Source organism: Panthera uncia (assembly GCF_023721935.1).
Source record: "Panthera uncia isolate 11264 chromosome A3 unlocalized genomic scaffold, Puncia_PCG_1.0 HiC_scaffold_11, whole genome shotgun sequence".
NCBI lineage: Eukaryota > Metazoa > Chordata > Mammalia > Carnivora > Felidae > Panthera > Panthera uncia.
The window spans coordinates 11,620,799-11,642,322 of NW_026057578.1; the positions used below are offsets into that span (position 1 = coordinate 11,620,799).

The window sequence follows — 21,524 nt, forward strand, 5'->3', positions numbered from 1 at the left end:
TTCTGTGTCTCCCTCTCTCTCTGCCCCTCCCCCGTTCATGCTGTGTCTCTCTCTGTCTCAAAAAAATAAATAAACGTTAAAAAAAATAAAAAAATAAAAAATAAAAAGCAATAAATAGGATTGCATTATGTACACGGCATGTATCACCAGCAGAGGGATCTTCAAAAGGCCTCCCAACACTGACCTGCCTTTGCACGTATCACAGAATCCCAACTCCTTCTCGGGCCTAAGAACCCCGTGGGCTGGGGTCCTTACCCCTGTGCCTCAGCCATGCTATACTTCCTGCTCTTCCTGGAGGGCGTCAAGTTCCCTCATGTGGATCTGGGACACTTAGCACTGCTCAGCATTCCTGCCCCAGACCCTTCCTTGGCTGACTCCCTTCTCACCATGCAGGTCTTAGCTTGGGTGCCACCTGTTTGAGGAGACCTTCCTGATCCCCTAAGGCGTGATGTGTCTGCCCCCCCACGCCACTATTACATGGCTCTGATTTCTCTCCTTCCTGTCACTTCTCACTACCTGAAGTTGCCGTATGGGTTTACGAAAGAACTGTCTTTCCTTTGCTCTTGTCTTGCTGACTACTGCATCCCCAGTACCAAGGACAGTTCTCGGCACAGGGTAGGCATTTAATAAATATTTGTAGAAAGGATGAATACACGGTGTTCCGATTTTCTTTCTTAAAATTTAACAATACATCTTGGAGTTCTTTCTGTGGCAGCACAAATAGGTCAAATTCATTTATCCGGCGGCTGCACAGGATTCCATTTTGAGAACAGACCCGAGCTTCCTCAATTCCCTATGACTGATGAACATTTGGTTGCTTCCAACACACAAATGTTCTCTCTCACAGGTAGCGCTGCAAAGGAATTCCCTGGATATGCGCCTGTGCACGTGGGGGCTGCACAACACATTCCACCTTTGGCCCACGTCTTCCCAAACTTTTGCAGGACGTGTTACGTCCTGGTCAATTTTGCAAGCTCACCCTTCAACCCCAAAAGTTCCATCCTCTGTGACCCATCATGACAGAGTGTCACTCTGCCCCAATCCCCCTCCCTCAGCCCACAGTTGGTTAAACTGACAAAGGTGGGGGTCTATTCATCCTTCAGTCCTTAGAGGGTAAAGTGGCCCTCAAAACTGGCCTAAATGAATAGAATAACTAACACTGATAGAATTAAAGCAAAGATTCTGAGAATGGCTAACACCAACTCACAATTAGGGGGGACTATTCAATTGGCTGTTGAAACCAGGATATTTTTGAGAGTGATGAATTTACATGTTAGGGCCACCAGGATGTGCGGTCACCCGATTAATAACACACACTGATGCCCTCGGTCAGGATTCTTCCTTGCATCGCTCCCTTTAACCCTCACCACAAGCCTCGGGGTGGCCCCATTTCGTGAGGAGGAAGTGGATGCTCAGAGTGCTTACATGGGCCGTGTGAGGTTACACAGCTAACGAGAGGCGGGGCTGGGATTCACACCCAGGTCTGTCCGGTGTCCTTAACCGCTGTGTTCCAAACACGTGATTTAGGTGTGTGATTTGGAGGCAGCGTCCTGCTCCGTGTTCTTGGCAACTGCTCGCTCAAGCCTTTGTGACAGGGAAAGCACCGTGTGGAAAGGAAGGAGGGACAGCAAACATCACCTTTCCTGATGTACTCCTTTTCCGACGGACTAGAAGGTCCTCACAACACATCAGGGCCATCCTAGCCTTCTCTGAAAACCCTGTGTGACAGATATCCCGAAGACTAACGTGGGCACAGCCAGGCCAACCGTCGAGAGGTGGCCGTGTGTGCTCTTGGCTTGCATGTGCTGTCTTCGGCCCTACTGGTGTGTGCAGCCAAGGTCCTCAAAGAAACGAAACCCTAGTCACAGAACTCACACTGCCTCTCTGGAAACAAGAAACACACTCCTCTGTTTTAATCACAAATTCCAAACAGAGGCATGAAATTTATCTTTGCCAGCAGGTACTCAGTGTTCATCTCAAAGGGGTGGGGAGCAATTTAGAAAAACAGAGGTAAAAATAGCCAGGCTACAGCCAATGACTCACAGGTAATGTTTATGTAAGTGCCAAAATTCAGGAAAGAGAAGAGAAGGAACTTGATGGCAGATACTGAGACAAAACTATCCAAGAGAACTGGCTTGGGCACAAATCAAGTGAAAAACAAACAAACAAACGAACAAACAAACAAACAAACCCCCATGAGGTTTACAAAGAGTTCTCCATTGAAAATGGCCAGAGTCCTCTCGGCGTCCTCCTTGGCAAGATCTGCTCACAGAGTTCCCACGTGTAATTCCAGAGAGTGATCTGTGGGGAGACTTCTGCTCAACAGTCATTAAAAACCACTGGGGACTCCCACTTCGCCCATGAAGAAATAACTGCTGTGAAAGCTGCCGTCCTGCCATAAACAACTAGAAGGCCTGATAAAAGCTATGAAACGAAACTGTCTTCTGGATTGGGCACCACAGGGTGGGACTGTCAGAAGGGAAACGTTACTGACAGGGACACAAACAAAGTGGCCACTCCTGCTCCAGGCCCCAGCCCACTTTACTGCCCTGACATAGTTTCCAGGCTGAGGCTCGGGGAGGGGAACTCCAAATTGAGCCCAGCACAGTCAGTGTAGCTGAGAAGAGGGGGACCCGAAGCAGCCAGGATACCCGAGAGGAGGGGCTGCACAGAAAGAGAGCTCCAGAGAACTGCGAGAGTGGCCCCCCGAATCCTGGACTGTTAAAAGCAATAGGCCAACAAACCCGAAGGAGACATGAGGCTGGGAAGTTTGCGTTCCTACAGGCCAGAGTGGGAGGCAGAGTCCTCAGAAGGGCACTGCATTACTTCCTAGTGCTAGTCTGGACCTGCTGACAAAGTTTAAAAGTAAACTTCAAAAGGATTATATAGATGCCAAGAAACTTAGAGACACGGCAGAAGAAAATCCAGAACTCTATGAAGAATACGAGAAAATCTAGTAGTCAACGACATAATAAAGTTTACAACGACTGGCATTCAATACAAAATTAATAGGCAAGCAAAGAGCAGGAAAATATGACTTAGAGGCAGAAGAAAAGTTAACTGACAGAAAGAGTCCTAGAATGGACAGAGAGGATGGAACTGGCAAACAAGGCCATTACAGCGCAGCAGCTCTTATAAATGTACTCCACGGGGCGCCTGGTGGCTCAATCGGTTAAGCGTCCGACTTCGGCTCAGGTCATGATCTCGTGGTTCATGAGTTCGAGCCTCACGTTGGGCTCTGTGCTAATAGCTTGGAGCCTGGAACCTTCTTCAGACTCTGTGTCTCCCTCTCTCTCTACCCCTCCTCCACTCACACTCTGTCTCTCTCTCTCAAAAATAAACATTAAAAAATTTTTAAATAAATAAATGTATTCCATATACTCAAGAATGTAGAGACAATCATGAACGTGAGGAGAGAAAACAATGATATAAAAATGACCCAAAGGGAACTTCTGTAAGATGAATAACACAATATTTGAAATGAAAGATACACTGGATGCTGGGGCGCCTGGGTGGCTCAGTTGGTTAAGCATCCGACTTCGGCTCAGGTCATGATCTCGCGGTCCGTGAGTTCGAGCCCCGCGTCAGGCTCTGGGCTGATGGCTCAGAGCCTGGAGCCTGCTTCCGATTCTGTGTTTCCCTCTCTCTCTGACCCTCCCCCGTTCATGCTCTGTCTATCTCTGTCTCAAAATTAAATAAACGTTAAAAAAAAAATTAAAAAAAAAAAAAAAAAAAAAAAGATACACTGGATGGGACCGACAGGATAATGGGCAGGCAGAAGATCCAAACCACAAAGACACAGAAAGAGAAACTGGCCGAAGCAAAGTAAAGCTTAGAAAGAAAAAAAGAAAAAGATTGAAAAAAATTAGAAAAGCAAAGTGTATTATGGGATGATAGCATGTTGTCTATCATAATTTAAGTAACTGGGCTCCCAACAGGGGAAGAGATGGGAGAACAGAAGGAAGTCATTTAAAGAAATGGGTAAAAATTTACCAAATTTGGTGAAGAGCTATAACCTCATAAAGTATAAACCCAAGAAGCTCCATGAACCCCAAGCAGAATGGAAAGAATTACTCCAAAACACATCAGAATCAAGTTGCCGCACACATATCTGAATGGCTAAACTTTCAAACATTAGAGTGGGTGTTGATGAGGACGTGAAACAACTGGAACTCTCTCTTAACATTCCGGTGGGGATGCCAAATGGCCCCATCGTTCCGGAAAACACTTGGCAGTCTCTAATAACATAAAACATATACTTACTATATGACCCAGCGACCCACCCTTAGGTATTTATCCAAGATACTTGAAAATAGGCACAAATATTCGTAGCTATAAAGTCTGAAAAAACCCAAACGTCCTTCAAATGGCGAATGGATAAAATGTGGTGCTGTGAGAATGTATATATAAACTACTGATACCTGCAAAAACATGGATGTGTCTCAGCATTATGATGACTGAAAGAAGGGAGACACAAAAGTCTACGCACTACATGATTTCATTTGTACGGCATTCTAGAAGAGGCAAAACTGGAATGACAGAATATAGCAGATCAGTGGGCACCAGGGGCTAGGGCCAGGCTAGAGGATTCACTGCCCTTGGCAGGCTGACCCCATCCTTTGAGTGAAGGCCCCTTAGAGGCCTTGTTCTGGGAAAGCAGCAGCACTGGAAGTGATATTCTGGTCTCCACTACAGGATGGTGGGTGAAGAGAAAATGTGACCATGACACTGAGCCCCTGAATCCAGCCAGGTCTAAATTCAGAGGTGTCCTTACAGGGCCGGTAAATCCCCTTTATTGCTTAAGCTCTTCTGAGTTGTGACCGTCTCTTGGGATTGAAAGTGACCCCACTGGCATAACCTCTTTCAGCAGGCAGGACCGCCGTCAACCCCAGCATTTCACGTTTCTGTCACTTACCCGAGAGCGAGATTCCTTCAGCGAGCCCATAAGGAAGATACGCAAAAATGATCATCATGCCAAACTCCAAGGAAGGCGTTTTCCTCAAGTCAATATGCTTTAGCACGTAAATAACAGTTGTCAAGGAAAAAGAACCAAGGGACAGTTGACGGGAGATGTAGAAAAGTCACAAAACCGCTGCCTTCCAAATACACACGGTAAACAACGAACACGAAAGAGTTTGGGACATTCCAAGGTAACACATGAAAACCTGTCATTATGGATTTTTTTTTTCTTCTTTGCAGGGAGACTGCTGTTTTAAGAAAGGGAAGCTGACAAAACACTAAGAGCTGTAAATTCCTAAGACAAATGGTGGGGGGGAAATTAAAATCAACCTAAGTCAACGTGTTTAAAAAATGCTGACTCGGAAGGCTGGCAGTATGCTGGGGCTGCGGGGGCAGAGCTGGGGCCGCAGCCAGACTGAGGACAGCCCACAATGGCAGGTCCCTTCCAGGGCCGAGTCACTCTTTCACCCCTCTTCCAACGTCAGAGGAGACCGCTAACGGGGTGCCCAGAACTCCAGGGTAAAAGGCCCCGCAGAAGGACCCTCCTTCCTATCCCTGGAGACTTCTAAACTCACGCCCTTGTGGAAGGAGAATCTTCTCTGTATTCAAATACAGCCCACGTGCCTATGCTGGGCTCACAGCACCCATCTACTTGGCTCCATCACAGCCGATGCTTCCCGCCCCCCTGTCCCCCGAGAGGAATATGGAGGAAAACGCTGAACTAGAAAAAGTTCTCCTTTCCATCCCGTTTATTGGTACAATATGAGACGCTGTCAGCCAACAATAGAGCCTTTAGACTTCTGGACAAAGGAGGTGAAGGCAAAATTCAACAGGACGGCAGACAAGCATGGCTGTCACAGGCAGGGGTGGCTCTCCCGGCCATCTGTGGAACAAACTGCTCGTGGACGAGGGCCAGGCGGCCAACTCCCTGAGACACAGGCTTAGGCTCCCACAGAAATGGTCTGGTGCCTGTTCCTATTTTAAACAGGACAAATTTTCTACAGCAATGAAGGTGTCATTGGCCTTAACGAGCCTTTTCCTCCTCCGGCTGGAAAAGCTTATGGGCTGTTAAACAATGCCATCAGTGCGAATAACTTGGATGGAGCTCATTTTAAAAGTCTCTTTTCTGGTCTTCCAGATAAACACTTTCAGTGGGGTAAAGACTTAGTCAAGCTGGTATTTTCAGAGGAAATTAATTTCCAGTTCTCTGAATGTGAAAAGTGAGGCAGTGAAACTGAAAATCTTCTGAACTGAGAAGCTCCCCTGAAATCAGATCCAACTGAGATCTGACGCTTTGAACAGTGACGTCCTAAATCTTAACATGTTAAATCTAAAAATCCTTGAGTTTCAATTAAAGTGATCCTCAAACCCAAACTAAATAAAGATCCTTCTTCAAACTCAACCTTAGACTAAAACTGGCCCCCGGCCTCCAGAAGGAAGGGGAGAAAATGGCTGAATATAGATGGATGTAATTAAGAAAATCTTCTCGGCCACGCGTGCTCATCATATTAAAAGGATATTAGTGCAGAGATTAAGCCAGTGAGGGTGCCGAGTGCTGCTGAGCCAAAGAACATTTTGAGGAAGTAGCCAAGGGCTTGTAAAAATGTTTGCCACCCACTGACATCTGACATATTTTTCCTTGTTAAACCTTCAGCTGTGCTAGGAAATAAAGAAAAACAGGAAGAAGTTAAAATGTTATAGACAAAGTTATTAGAAGTTAACTAAAACTCAAAACTGGATTCTTGCTTAGGCGCTCGCTCATTCGCTCATTCGCTCATTCCATCCTCGGATTGGGTCACTTATTTGTTCGCCTACTTTGTTGCAGGCATGGTGTTAGTTTCAGGGGGGGTTCGGAGATGAGAGAGCAGAGTCCCTGCCCTGGAAGGGCTCCTTCAGTCTGGTGAGGAAGACAAACAAGACGGGAACAAATGACCACTCGGGGAAGGGCACAGGGTGCAGAAACACAGGGTGGGGCATCTAACTCAGCCTGGCGGTGGTCAAGGAAGGTTCCTCATGACACGTGAGCCAGGTATAGAGTTAGAAAAAAGAAGAGTTAACAGGTGAAGAAATGAGGGAAAGTGCCCGGGGCCGAGGGAATAGCATGTGCAGAGGCAAGGAGCCCAAGAATGCACAGCACATTCCGGAAGCTTCAATTTCAGAGATTAGCAGGGACAGAACACAGAAACGGGACAGGGGCGGGGGTGCCAGTGCAGAGAACAGCGGCAAGAGAAAAGGCAAGACCAGCAGCCATGGCGGATGTGTGAAAGGCTTTTGATGAACCAACCTAAGGAGATGGTAGTTCATCCCAAAGGCACTAGGGAGCCATGGGCAGTGTTTCCAGTCTGGTTGGGGGGGGGGGATCCTGGGGGGGATCCCGCTGGGGGGGGATCATTGAAGCCATGGCAGGAAATCAGAGGAGAATGGGGCGACCTGGGAGGGCTCCTGGGTGGCTCAGTGGGTTAACTGTCCGACTCCTGGTTTCAGCTCAGGTCATGATGTCACGGTTCATGAGTTCGAGCCCCGCGTCAGGCTCTGCGCTAACCACTTGGGATTCTCTCTCCCTCTCTCTCTGTCCCTCTCTTGCTCAGGCTCTTTCTCTCTCTCTCAAAATAAATAAATAAACTTAAACTTAAATTACAAAAAAAAAAAAAAGTGTCACTGGGTACAGGCTAAGAGAGCGGATTCAGGAGGCATTAGGGAGAATTAAAAGAACTTTCCTTTTAGGCTAACAGAACAAAGTGAAATGTCGGAAGCCATTAAATTCAATGAACGGTTTTCTCCCCAAAGGGAAAACCATTATACCATTACAACGAAGTTATTCTGTCATTAAAGACCCTCCTCCTAACGGATTCTACCCTTAGACTACTCGCAAGCCCATCCACTTCTCTCCTTCCGTCCCTTACCATCCTCTGTTCCAGGCCTTGGGCTCCATCACTCTGTCCAAACATCCTTGTCTTCCTAAGGGACCGACCCATTCTCCACTCACTGGCCTGGATGATCCCTTTAAAATACACAATCTGACCAGGTTACTGGCCGGTTCAAACCCAGCAACAGTTTCCTGCTGCTTTTCAGGAGGAAGGCCAGTCTGTCTACGCATGAGCGGACTCCTCTGCCCTCATGACCCCATCTCCTCATTCAGAAAGGACCCCACTGTCATGGGCACCTCTCTGTAGGTCATCTTTCACTGTTCCCTGCCCCCAGCTAACTCCCCAGTTTGTTCCTCAGAACCGAGGGCCAGTGTCACTTCCTCAGGGACAGCCGCCCTGACCCCTTCACATATTACAGGCTCTCCTGGTCCCTTACTTCTTCACAGCAAGTGCCAAAGTCATGAGTCATTCATGAAGCCCATGCCTGCATCCATCTCGTTCACTGCCACATATCCAGGGCCTAAGGCAGAGCCTAGTATACAAAGACACTCAGTAAATTTCTGCTGAATCCGTAAACAAAACAAAGAATTGTCAATAGAAATACTCAGTTTCATGAATCAGTGTTTCATGAATTGCTGTCATTTTAAAGTGGGATAATCTCTGATAAAAGGGTAGCTTGGTCAAATAACCTCAGGAAGTTTTCAGTAGTGATTCGCAGCACAGTGTAACATAACAAAGGTTCTGAAAACTCCTGCAAAAAAGGAATTTAACTTTTCTCGCACAACGTTTTCCAAAGTGACCTGACTGCACAACTCCCCCACCCCTTTCTTTCCCAGCAGACCACAGGTTAATGCCCCACCTTGGGGAGTGCTGAGAGCCAGCAAGGGTTCTCACCGGGCCAGTGCTCACCCACAGTTCCCAGACGGATCTGCAGGCCACCCGCACACAGTGCCCGGCCCCGACCCCCATATCGCTGCCACGGCTGGTACACGGGTTGGAGCCTTGCTTTCCATTCATGCGGAGGCCCCACGGAAGTGACTCACTGGTGAGGTCACACCAAGGGTTGATAGGAGACCCAGGACAGAGGCCAACGATTTCTCAACTCAACATAAATGAAATTAGAATTTGGACTCTTTCTGACCTGGTAAATTTCTACATTTTTGTTTTTCAGGTCCTTTTCTCACACTTTGAAGAGACAAGGCTGCTTCAGGATCCATTCTGTGAGCTTACGCTGCGGCCGGAGAGCGCAAGAAGGTTTCCTCTACAGCAATTATTGTAAGAATAAATCGTCATACTAACAAATCAAAGCTAAAAATAATTTAATTAAAATTAACGAAGGGGCGCCTGGGTGGCTCAGTCAGTTAAGCGTCCGTTTTTGGCTCAGGTCATGGTCTCGTGGTTCGTGGGTTCAAGCCCGGTGTTGGGTTCTGTGCTGACAGCTCAGAGCCTGCAGCCTGCTTCGCATTCTGTGTCTCCCTCTCTCTCTGCCCCTCCCTGCTTGCACTCTGTCTTTCTCTCAAAAATAAATAAATATTAAAAAAAAAAAAAATTTTAAAGCCCCCGAAGAAGCAGAAGATAGCTTTCTGGAACTTTTGAAAGTGAAAACCTCAAAAAAAGGGGTAATTCATTCACATATTCAGCTGCAAAGATAAACGTGTCAGGTCACTTTGAAAGCAACCATTTGTGAAGCCCACTCTGAAACAAGACGTGATTCTACCCTATAACCAAGGAAAGCTGAAGCGGCCCTCTCCTGTACTGCTCCCCGACCCTCCCCTCTCTCTCCTCTTCAACCTGAATATGCCGACCGGCTCACGGACAACTTGGCTGAGAAGCCTCACTCGAACCCCTCAGCATGGCTGTCTGTCTCTCGTACTCAAGGCACTGTGCGCACTTTTCCGTGAGCAGCTTTCCCCCACCTTGGATTGAGCTCCGTCCAGTCCAGCGGGTCTCTGAGTGACGTCTGGCACATGGAGGGCCCTCGCCAGACGCTGGGGGTGGACGGCCGGCCTTTAGCATGTTCCACCCCGGGCCGGATACCAGCAGTGGCGAAGGGGGGCGGGGCTGGAAGCTACACACGCTTGTGGCGCACAGAGGCGGTTTTGGGAACTGCCATCACAGGCGATCTTGGCCTTCAGAAAAGCACTTTTCCGGGAAGAAACTTTGGCTAGTTACAGCGACTCCATCATTTCTCATTTTCAAAAGAAAATATCTTCTCATCTTTACCCTTCTGTCAAAGTCTTTACCAGAAAACCTTTAACCTTTTCTTTCCTCTTGGAAAAGCTCAGAAGAGATCCTCCTTCTGACAGATTTTTAAAAGCAAAATAAATTAGACATAAAGCAGCTGAGTTGAGCTCCCAATGTGTAAAAATAACTCATGATGTCACCTCCAATTTGGACAAAATACTTTATCACGAATGTTCAGTACGTGTAGCCAAGACACGGAACCAAAGTTAAAACCCAAAAGCTAAAAGGCTTTCCAGAGTAGATCCTAAACAAGAAAAAAATATTGCCATCAGATTTTTTAAAGGTCTTATCTACAGCATGATGTCTGAGAATTTCCTAATAAAGCCATAGAAATTTTTGCCAAGAGAAATGTGAAAAAGCCAATAATGGGGGAACTTGCTAAACAGATCATAGTACATTTGTAGAAAGGAATACTCTGTAACAAGGAAAATGATGTTATGTGACATTATTTTTCAACTCTGCTCAGAGAAAAAGTTACAATACAGTATACGGGATATAAGCCCATCTCAATAAAATGTATGTATACTCCCACCAAATTGTTAACTGTAATTACCTCTGGGTAATAGTATCGCACGTAATGCGCTCTGTGTTTTCTAACTTTTATATAAAGAATAAAGGTATTACTTTCAGAATAACAAAAATATTTTAAAGTTTTTTTTTTTTGGTTTTGTTTAAGGTCTGCTAAGCACCTCTTGCAATTAATTAAGCAACATTTGAGAAAGTTCTTCCTGCAAAAGTAGGACAAAACTAGGACAAAGACATGAAACCGTGCCTGGGGGACAGGTGTAGAAGAGGAAAGGGTCTCACATTCACTGATGTCTAATGCTTTTCACGCAGGATTGTAGTTATTCAATCCTCAAATCTAACCTTGGGCTGGGGCATTATCACCCTCACTTTACTGCTGAGACACATGTAGCTCAGAGAGAGTGGCTCAGGGTCGCACGGCTATCGGTGGCATCACTGGGGCTTGAACCCAGGTCAGCCTGATTCCAAACCCTGGGTTCCTTCCATTATAAAAATGTCATTTTATTCTAATGTAAAAATTCTAAATGTAACCTCTAATAAAGCTTTCAAGAAAATGCTAACTACTACAGAGTGGTTGTGCTTAGCAAGGAATCCCTTAACAAAGGAAACAAGTCAGTGTTCAGGTAACGGAGATTCTATTCTTGAGCGGAACACGGACGGACTCCTAAAATTCTCTTAGCTCGTCTGGGAAACACTGTCCAGGGCTCTTTTCTCCAACCGCTTTGTGCCTTCTCTGTTTTTGGTAGAACTGTTTGGGTCTCCTGCCCATACGTGCTAATGAACGCCACAAAAGACAGAGTTCAAGAAAAATAGCCCTGAGTCCAATAAATGCATCTGAGATGGTCTTAAATTCGTTTCATTTCTCTTTCTCAATGGCTTCTTGACATTTTATGATTCATCTATAATTTCTCAGGTCCTATCAACAAGGGCAGTAATGCCAATGAACATTTGAAAAAAATTTACAGTTTCCCAGGTAGCTTTCACACAACAGCATCTCGAGGTGGGACATGCCTGTCAGTATCACTCGCTTATTTTATGGCTGTGAAACGGGAAGGTGACCTGAGACAGCTCCTAAGTGGGAGAGCAGGGCCTGCGTTTACTGCTTTCGTCTGCACCAAAGCTGTCCCAACACCCATCCCTCAACTGGCTGCTCCCTCATCCTGAGCTCGAGCCCCGCTCTGGGCGCCGAGCTCACAGTGAGGAGCTTGGGTGGGTTTCTCTTTCCCCACCTCTCTCTCTGCCCCTCATGGGATTCTCTCTCTCTCTCTCTCTCTCTCTGCCTCCTTGCTCACTTGAGCCTTCTCTCTCTAAAACAAAACAAAACAAACTCCCAAAAGCCGAAGTTCTTGGGACTTACCCCCAAACAAATGAATCAGAAGCTGTGAGGGTGGGGCCTGGGAGTGCTCTGGCTAATGAGCGCCCCCAGGGGTGCTGACAAGAAGGTGGACTCGAAACCACCGCTCTAAGGTAGGTCCTAGAAGGCAGGCTCTCCTCGAATCAGCCGGGACCTTGACAGTTCTGCTGGGGGTGACAGGGCTTCTCAGGACAGAAGACCGAGAAGCGAGTGAACCCATCACCCAGACCACAAGGACTGCATGCAAATACCTGTCCCTTTGCTACAAGGACCTTCAGTGCCGTCCTTGAAGAAAGGACACTCACTTGGTGAGGACAATGGAGACGGCGTCGTTGAGAATACTCTCTCCAAACACCAGCATGTTGAGCACTGGGTCCACATGAAGTGCATTGAAAATAGCAATAGTGGCCACTGGATCCACAGCAGAAATCAGGGAGCCAAATGCAAAGCTGCAAAGAAGAGAAAAAGAAGGGGTAATTCTGCAATGCTTATCACATAGTCCACATATAAAACATCCAAGCCCAGACTGCATGTGGCCTAACATACTAATACACACTGGGGCTGAAGTAACTCCAGAAGGTGGTGTCTTTTCCCCACTTGTAACACCTGCTGGTTGACACTGCGGGTGGGGCGGTGAAAGGCCCGCTCCACAAGCCTTTGTTAGAAATGGCCTGGTTTTCCACCGAAGTACCAAGACTTTATCTGACCGGTGACAGATAGATGGACGTTACAGACATCCCAGCCTAGCTCTTTGTCAGAGCAGCTGGAAGCATGATGGCTCAGGGGGGCCTCACCCACAGGCCCCACGAACTCCTGGGTGTGACCTCTGCTTCTCCCCTTGCCACCAGGCCACTAGAGTGCCCCTGTGACCGACCACAGTCTCTACTCAGACTTGCAGCATCTAAGAAAGTGCCGAAGTCCGCGGCAACTCTGCCGTGCCTCGAGGGGATGGGTGGCTGGGCTGGGGGACACCAACACCAGGGCTGCCTCCCTCCGGGCCAGGGGCTTCCCCAACAGTGCCCAGGAAGGTGTAACTACCTCCGACAAAGAGGTATTAGTTGCCTGGCATGTTGCAGGCACTGAGGCCGTAATGACAGCAAACCTTCGTGTGGCACTTGCCGCGTCCCAGGCACTGGTCCGAGCCCTTGACATCTAGGAACTCAGCGCTCCACACGGCAACCACGTGAGGTGGTACCATTACCACCACGGTTACATAGCGCAGGTGGAGGGACAATGAGGGTAAGCAACTTGCCCGAGGTCAGACAGCTGAGAAGTGGCAAGACCCAGGATCCAAACACGGGCCGCCTGGCCCCAAGTCCGTGCTCCTCACCGAGACACTGGTTACAGCAACATCCGGAGACTAAGGCCAGTTTGGAAAAATGGCAAGCGTTACACGGGAGATCAGAGTGATCTGGTGGGTGGCAGGGGGTGGGCCACTCACAGCGGATGGTCAGAAAAGGCTTCTCTGAAGAGATGACACTTACTTAAACAAGGGCCTACATGACAGGAAGCAGATGGCCAAGTCAGGATCTGGGGACAGAGACAGCAGCAAGCTCCCTCTGAGGTGGGGGCAAACTTGGCGGCCCGAGAAGCCGGTGAGTGTGGCAGCGGCCCCGTGAGAGGCAGCGGCAGATGTCAGAGGCTGGCAAGTGAGGCAGGGCCCCGTGGGCCTCCCCAGGAGTCTGGATGACTTATCCTCTCTGCATGTTTCTTTCTACCCTTTGGGAGTCCTTGCAGGCCTTGCGATCCCCTCAATGCCACATGCCGTGCCTGGCTCTTCCTTTCTAGATCAGCAGACAGATTAGGTCTGCCCCCTTCCACCATGTAAGACAAAACAGGGGCTCTCAAGGGGACAGACCCGGGGAGAGATGTAAGCCAGAGACCATCTGTCTCTGTTTCATGCCCTCACCAAGCTCGCAGCCTGGAAGGGAAAAGGGAGCTATGGTGGTGGGCCTGCCCACGCTCAGCCACTCTGCAGAGTCACGTGAGCCCAGGCTCGGGGTGAGCAGAGCCGGGGGGATGAGCTGCCTTGCTGCCTTGCCAGCCACAGCCTGCTTTGTAAGTCGGTCATCTGGCATGCTGGTTTCCCGGGCAGCTCCCTGTGTTGAATTAATGCAGACTCGTGCGGGACAGCCTGCTCACCTCAAGGACAGCTGGGTCCCAAGCTGAGGGGCGGACCCTGAAAGACAGTCCCAGTCCAGAGCTCAGTTCAAGACATGCCCTGTTCTCACCGAGGCTGACACATGTCATCTGCCTCTTGCCCTCACTGTGAGTGCCAAGCAGGTGGGCACTATGTTTTAGTCATGGGTACATTCTCAGGATCTGTACTGAGCACGGCCCAGAGGAATTTGTGGAAGGCAGGCGGGAGGGAGGGAGGGAGGGAAGAGGAAGGCCAGGGAGAGAAGGACAGGCAACACCACCGAACGGCTGCCAACCCGAGGGGCCCTGTTCTGTGGGCAGCCCGGCCTTGAGGCCCTCCTGCTGCAGCCCGGACACAGAGCTGGTCTCTTCCTTTGTCTTTGATTCCCTCTCCTCACCCAGGGCAAATCGCCACGGGCCTCAGGAAAAACAACGTCTGAAAAGGATACTCTGAAGGAGAGAGGGAGGTGACGGAGGAGGAACCTGGGAGCCTTTGGTGGCTCCTGTGTCGGGTGCCGACTTTGTGCGGCTGGGTTGGTCCCTTTCCTCCATTTCTGAGGACAGTGAGGCCAAGCAGACAGCTATGGTTCTCTGTGCTCAGCATCCACACCCCCGGTTTTGGTAACAAGCACCCCAACTTCCATTTGGGGAGCCACACCTCTCCGACCCTCCACCCGTATAGTTGCGTGGGGCTCTAGGAGTGGGCAGGGGACCCGAGTTTGGTCAGAGAGGGCAATCACTGGGCATTTTACCAGGCCACTGGGAATCAGGTTGGCCCCTTGGGCAGAGATGCTAAAGCGAGGCGGGGGAGGGGGGGTGAGCCCAGAGCCACCAGTGCTGCCACGCGGGGCAAGTGTGTCTGAGGATGAAGCCCGTCAGGAAGAACGGACGGAGACACAGTGAGAGAGTCCTGGAGGCTGTCAGGCCAGAAGCCATCACTCCAGGACCCTTCAGTTCTATAAGCCAACAACTTTTTGTTTTTTGGTTTTTTGCTAAAACTAGTTGTGTTGGGTGTCAGTTGTGCTAAAAGAGGCCTGGTTGATGTTCTTTGTCACGGTCCCTGTGGGAGCCTGAACCGAAGCCAGAGCAGGAGCTAAAAGACCAACTGTTGAATGGACAGAGGGATGGACGGATGGAAAGATCTGCGCTAAAGCAAATTCAGTGACACAGTCATCGTAGAACCCAGCTGGCGGTCTTCTGGGCGTGAACTGCACACGCTTTACCTTTTCTGTGTTTGGAATTTTCACACAAACAGTTGGGGGGCAATGCTTTGCAGAAATCATCTAACACACTCAGCTTGGGCTGGGGATCTGTACTGGGGCAGAGTTTTCCTGGAGGACTGAAGTATGAACGGCCTGATTCATCGAGAGGTCAGACTCTAAGGAGTCATTTCGCTGTGGCGTGAGTTGCTGCCTCACCCTCTTTCATGGCTCGTCCTCTAAAAGGTCAGTAGCTACAAGTTCAACTGAGAAGTGTGTTTTCTTGATTTATTCCATCATCTCAAAAGAGACAGCAACACCAACCAAGCGAAAAGGAAACAGACTGAGGTGGAGAAGGGACTCAGATGTATCTACAAGTGACATCTCTCTCCAGCAGAAACGTGTCTACGATACAACCCTCTGTTTAACAAAGTTATTTTTATGTTTTCTATTGTGCAGAGGTCTGTGGGTCTTATGTTTGACCTAAGTGGTGTTTTGAAAAACTGATTATAAGTTGTCAGCTTTTGGGGCACCTGGGTGGCTCAGTCAGTTGGGTGTCTGACCCTTGGCTTTGGCTCAGGTCAGGATCTCGCAGGTTTGTGAGTTAGTTCGAGCCCCGCGTTGGGCTCTGCACACTGACAGCACGTGGCCTGCTTGGAATTCTCTCTCTCTCCCTCTCCCTCTCTCTCTCTGCTCCTCTCATGCACACGTGTGTTCTCGCTCTTTCTCTCTCAAAATAAATAAATAAACTTAAAAAAAAGTAAGTTGTCAACATTTAAAAACTAGGAAATTCCTGGGGCGCCTGGGTGGCTCAGTCGGTTAAGCGTCCGACTTCGGCTCAGGTCATGATCTCACGGTCCGTGAGTTCGAGCCCCGCGTCGGGCTCTGGGCTGACGGCTCGGAGCCTGGGGCCCGCTTCAGATTCTGTGCCTCCCTCCCTCTCTGCCCCTCCCCCACTCATGCTCTGTCTCTGTCTCAGAAATAAATAACTATTAAAAAAATTAAAAAAAAAAAAAAGTAGGAAATTCCCTAATTAAAATCTAGAAACCTGGCCTCTTTTGAAAAAAAAAAAAAATGTTGTTAATATCCAGTAATTCTGTGCCTGCATTCCCACAGGGCGATGACTAGGTAGAGCTGAGAAGCGGCTGTCCCTTTCAGACAGGGTGCACACTTCAGATCCCCACCGCGGCCACCCCCAGACATGTGGAAGTTCCCTCTGGTAAGTGCTTGGCCAGGCCCTGTGGCTGCAGGTTTGCAACTGTTGGCTAATTTTCCCCAGAGCACTCCCAGTCTGCGGGAAGGTCACTTTCTAACAGGAAAGGAAGTGCCTGCACATCAAGAGAGAATCCCTACCTGGCTTATTCTGCTTGTCTAGGGGACAATTCTTTTACTCCTCCCTCCCTCAACCTCCCAACAAACATCGGTTTAATTCCGTTTCACAAGAATTTATCAAGCATTTCTGTATCTCTAACCAGTTGCCCCAGAACAGGTTGAAGGACTGAATGCTGTGACATCTTCCTTTGTATGACTAGGTACGGGGCAGTTCTCTTCACTTGCAAAAAATACTTACAAAATGCGGGGCCTCAGTGCTGCTTTCTTTCTAGCTCCTTATAGAATAAGAATGTGATTTTTGCTACTTGTTTATATAACAAGACTATCTTACAACAAAAGCTCCAAAATTTATGTCCCTGGGGGAAGAGGAGATTGCACTGGCTGTTCTCAGAGGCACACTTCCCGTGAAAATGGCTTCGAGATTCTAGTCCCCAAGTTGCTGAAGACTGACGGCTCTGACCGGCCTGACAGGAGAGAGCTGGGGCGGACACCTGAGCCCTGCTTCCTAGCCCCCAGCCAGGCCACAAAGGCAAGCACTCATGGTGCAGAAACACAGACCAAGGCTGTACATTCGCTAGACTTCCCAGGGAGGGGACGAAACCAGGCCTCACTCTGCTTGTGTACTTTCTTAGCACTGGATCTGGTACCATCCGGGAGACAGCGGCCTAGGTTGCTTCTTGCTAAGTTGATGAAGGAAATTCCTGAGCTGGGCTCTTGGCAACTCTGAGTGCTCACTGGAGTAGCTTCAGACTGAGGAAGATATCCACAGTGGAGACCTTGGCCCTGCCTGCCCCCCGCACCCTACCCCATGCCTGGCTTGGTGGGAACCCCAGAGTAAAGATGCACACCTCACTCCCCCCTCCATCCCGGATCTATCAAGAGGACAACTTTCCACTGTGGCCACTGAAAAGACTCAGAAATTGGGTGAAGAGGATTCTGGATAATGCAAGATGCAGTGAGTGGTATTGGGGACGGGGTGCAGTTAACTGACCAGAGATATTCCCTCCAAGGCTTAAGCTGAATCAATTATTCCAATCAGCAATGCTCTGACTAGAGACATTCAAAATTCCACAATATGGTTGTGATTAATTTCTGAGCCACAAGTTAATTCAGCAGAAATCATCCGCCAAACAAAAAGAGAGACAGAATAGAGAAACACCGCACCCAGGAATCAAGGTGGAGAAAACTATCCCCAGTTTGAAAAGTAGTCACACGGGGGTGACAGTATGAAAGATTTACCTGTCTGTCATGTTGAGTTTAGAGATTACATCAGCCTGTAAAATAAAACACACAAACACATAGACACAAAAAAAAAAACCCCTGGAGAACAGCCAAGAAGATTAAAATGTCCATTAGTGCTTTATTAGAAACTAATAAGGACATTAATCTTCAGTCCCCAAACCACTTGAAACATAAAGAAAACTCCTAAGTTTCAGTTTAAGCATGCATTCAATCATTATACAACAAAAGTACAGAAAAGAATGCTACCTTTTCAAGCCAAATTAAGTATAGTTTTCTGAAGTTTATTCCCATTTGCTACTAGAAGCTGAGCAATGAAGGTTGCATCACAGACAGATCTATTCTGGTGCCACTGTGGCAGCAGTTCAGGGGACAATCAGAGGCAGTGGGCTTTGGCCGACAGCCACCAACAGAAGCAAACACATCTGACACACACGAGAGGCCTGCTGGTCACCCAGATGCCCGACTCTGACCCTCAGTCCACAGAACGGGGGCAGGCAAACTTTGTGCAAGTAACCATAAAAGAAAAGAACTATGACGTGCATAGACATGCAGAGTACAAAAGTATACATATTACCTTTCTGGGTAGGTTTGGTTTAAATTAATTCAAATTAATTTGAACTCAAAGTACAGAACATCCAATTGATGACACTGGGAATTGGTTTAGCAATAGTGGAAAATCCGGAGTATACAATTCTACAGGTGGACAGCTTAGAATTGAGTGAACATATTCAGAATCGAGTTTGATTTTTAAAATGCAAATTTTTACTGAGACACAGTATTTAACTTTGATTCCATTTACCTGAGAACACAACTGATACTGTTATAATCTAAAGACCTTGATGGTATATATTCTGCTTTAATTTTAGTATTAGGTCTTAAATTATTGGTTTGCAGGTAAGATCAAATACTTTTGGGTATGATGGAGAAGATCCACTCAATTCCACACACCAAAGCTCTTCGAGGACACTTAGAAACAATTGCAGCATACTTTTACTGTGCCTCATATGAGTTTGGATTTCCTTCCAGGACAGTGTTTACCTTGAACATGAAACACAGGCCCCACGAGGTGTCTGTCCCTACCCCATCCCCCTGCACTATCTCAAGAACGTAAGATTTTCAGGATTTTTCAAAGATGTTTTTCTTACCTGACCCAGAAAATAAATCCCTCCACCTACTACAAAAGCGGAAATTGCCGTACCAAAGACAGCAAACAGGGTGATGGAACCAATATTTTGAAAGAAGTTACCCTGTTTGAAAAAGCAGAAATGAGAGGACTGATTAGGGAAGCCGGTCCAGTCAGTGAAGGCACGCACCCCCCACCCAGCCCTCTGATTCTCCGCAAAGGACACCGCCGCCTACCTGGTTTGGCTGGAGACCTGGCAGTCCTCCCTCACCCTCACGCCTGACGCGGAGCCAGGTGTCACGGTGTGACCTTCCCCGAGTCATTCACATCGCTGGGGCCCTCGTGCATGCAAGCCGCCATCACCTCACCCTGGACTGCTGCTAGGAACTGCCCGAACCAGCGGGGCCCCTCCCCCTCTAGCTCTTCAAGGGCTTCGGGAATGAGCTTTGGAAAAGCCAAGCCTGATTATGATGCCTCCACCCTGACCTCCCACTTCCACTCAAAACACAGCTAAAACCCAACCAAAGCCTGGATGGTTCGACCCCCTGTGAAGGCCTCACACCTCCCCTCTGTTCTCTGGGTTCTGGTCACACTGGTAGCTTATGGTTCTTGGAACACATTATGCTTGCTGGGCTTGGACCACTCTTCCTTTCTCCTTGCTTGGTGAACCCGAACCATCTTAAGATCCGAGGATAGCTTGACTCTTCCTGAAGGAGGGAGGCCTGCTCTGATCTTTCAGCCAGGGCAAATCCTATCCTATGCTCTCAGTGCACAATGACCCTCTCCTGGTACATGGCCAAAATCTTTTATTATTATTATTATTATTATTATTATTATTATTTTTAATGCTTATTTATTTTTGAGAGAGGGAGAGAGAGAGAGCGAGCAGGGGAGGGGCAAAGAGAGAGGAAGACACAGAATCCAGGCTCTGAGTCATCAGCACAGGGCCCGATGGGGGGCTCCAACTCATGAACCATGAGATCATGACCTGAGCCGAAGTCAGATGCCTTAACCAACTGAGCCACCCAGGTGCCCCATGCCCAAAATCTTATATTCATTTATGTAACTATTTGACTGAGGTCTGTCTGTCCCACTAAGCTATAAGCTCAGTGGAGGAGGCAGTGACCTGGTCTGCTGTTATATAACATAGTTACTGGCATAATGCCCGTCAGATAGAAGATAATTAATAGGTACTGAAGGAATTAACTGTGTTTCACATCTGATCAAAGTCCAAAATTTATACAATTATAATTTTTTAATTAATTAAGAAAAGGTGCCGAATTCTTTTTAAAGATTTTAAAGTAATCTCTATACCCAATGTGGGCTTGAACAGACAACTGTGAGACCAAGAGTTGTGCACTCCACCAACTGAGGCAGCCAGGCGCCCCAGAAAAGGTGAATTATTACAAAGTATGTCAAGATAATACGTTACGTGATCAGAAACTCCTGTTTGCTGTCCAGGGCTTGCTATCTATCCATCTGTCTATCTATCTAAAGTTTACTTATTTAAGTAATTTCTCCATGCAACGTGAGACTTGAACTCAAGACCCCAAGATCAGGAGTCGTACGCCCCTCTGACTGAGCCAGCCAGGTGCCCCTTAAATAACTGTATTTTACTCTATTAGTATCCTCATCACATACGACGGATAAAACATATTTCCATCTATACTTCACAGCATTTAAGAGAATATATTTGCGTCCTGGTAGCGTGGTAAATCTTTCAAATTTCCGTAAAATTAAAAAAAATTAAGCTACTTATTAGAATCCTGTGGACTCCACTTAGGAACAACACCAAGGAACCTCGATACCTGATTGTGGGCATAGACAAGGAATCCCATTTTTTACTTAACTGTCAAGCCACAGACAACAGGAACTGCTATTTTAAAGCTGACTTCAAAAGTTACGTCCTCACCTCAACACCAACGGCCCCACCAAGCCTATCTCCTTCAGGAACCTTTTTTGCTTCTTTTGTTGCAATTTTGATTTGGCTGCCCATAATCTAACATTCAATTATTTTGTCTGGTTTATCAATCTTTAGCACACAAAAAACTTTAAAATATTCAGGGCAAACACAATGATTTGTTTTTTCTAAACCAAAGGCTTTCATCTAGGAGTTTCCTCTGCAAAGAGCTAATTTATTTTTGTTGTTAAAAATAGATTAAAATAGATTAAATTAAGCCTTGATCTGTTTATAGGAATCTAATGCTAATATAAATTTATGTAGCTGGTTAACAGTAATCTGGATATTGAAAATTTACCCAAATTCAAGTTACCACACTAAAAGAAGTTCCCTTTGTTACGCCGAGCAAATTTATCTGTTTCTCTTTGACATAACTAATGTCCTATTCTTTATATGATATTAATAATTTTAAAGAACCAATAGCTGCCTATCTAATGCATATTAAGTGATGGGAATCTCACTGAAATTTTTATTCCAAGTTCAAATTTACATCAACAGATACAGCAATATTAAAAACATTCAAAGTTGACTTCCTATCTTCTTTGGGGAGGACAGAAGTGAACAGAAGTCTCTGAATTCA

General features: G+C 47.4%; 1 protein-coding gene across 2 annotated transcripts in view; it reads right to left on the reverse strand.

Moving 5' to 3' along the window:
- The window catches only part of SLC9A8 (solute carrier family 9 member A8), a 68,009-nt gene that overhangs the window by 16,377 nt on the left and 30,108 nt on the right, over positions 1-21,524 (reverse strand). For both annotated transcript variants that reach the window (XM_049650619.1, XM_049650620.1), the window contains 5 exons: positions 19,007-19,108; positions 17,859-17,893; positions 12,255-12,398; positions 6,480-6,618; positions 4,916-5,021 (listed from right to left, as the gene is read on the reverse strand). In XM_049650619.1, the coding sequence (XP_049506576.1) occupies positions 4,916-5,021; positions 6,480-6,618; positions 12,255-12,398; positions 17,859-17,893; positions 19,007-19,108 (526 nt within the window). The remainder of the gene's footprint in view (positions 1-4,915; positions 5,022-6,479; positions 6,619-12,254; positions 12,399-17,858; positions 17,894-19,006; positions 19,109-21,524) is intronic.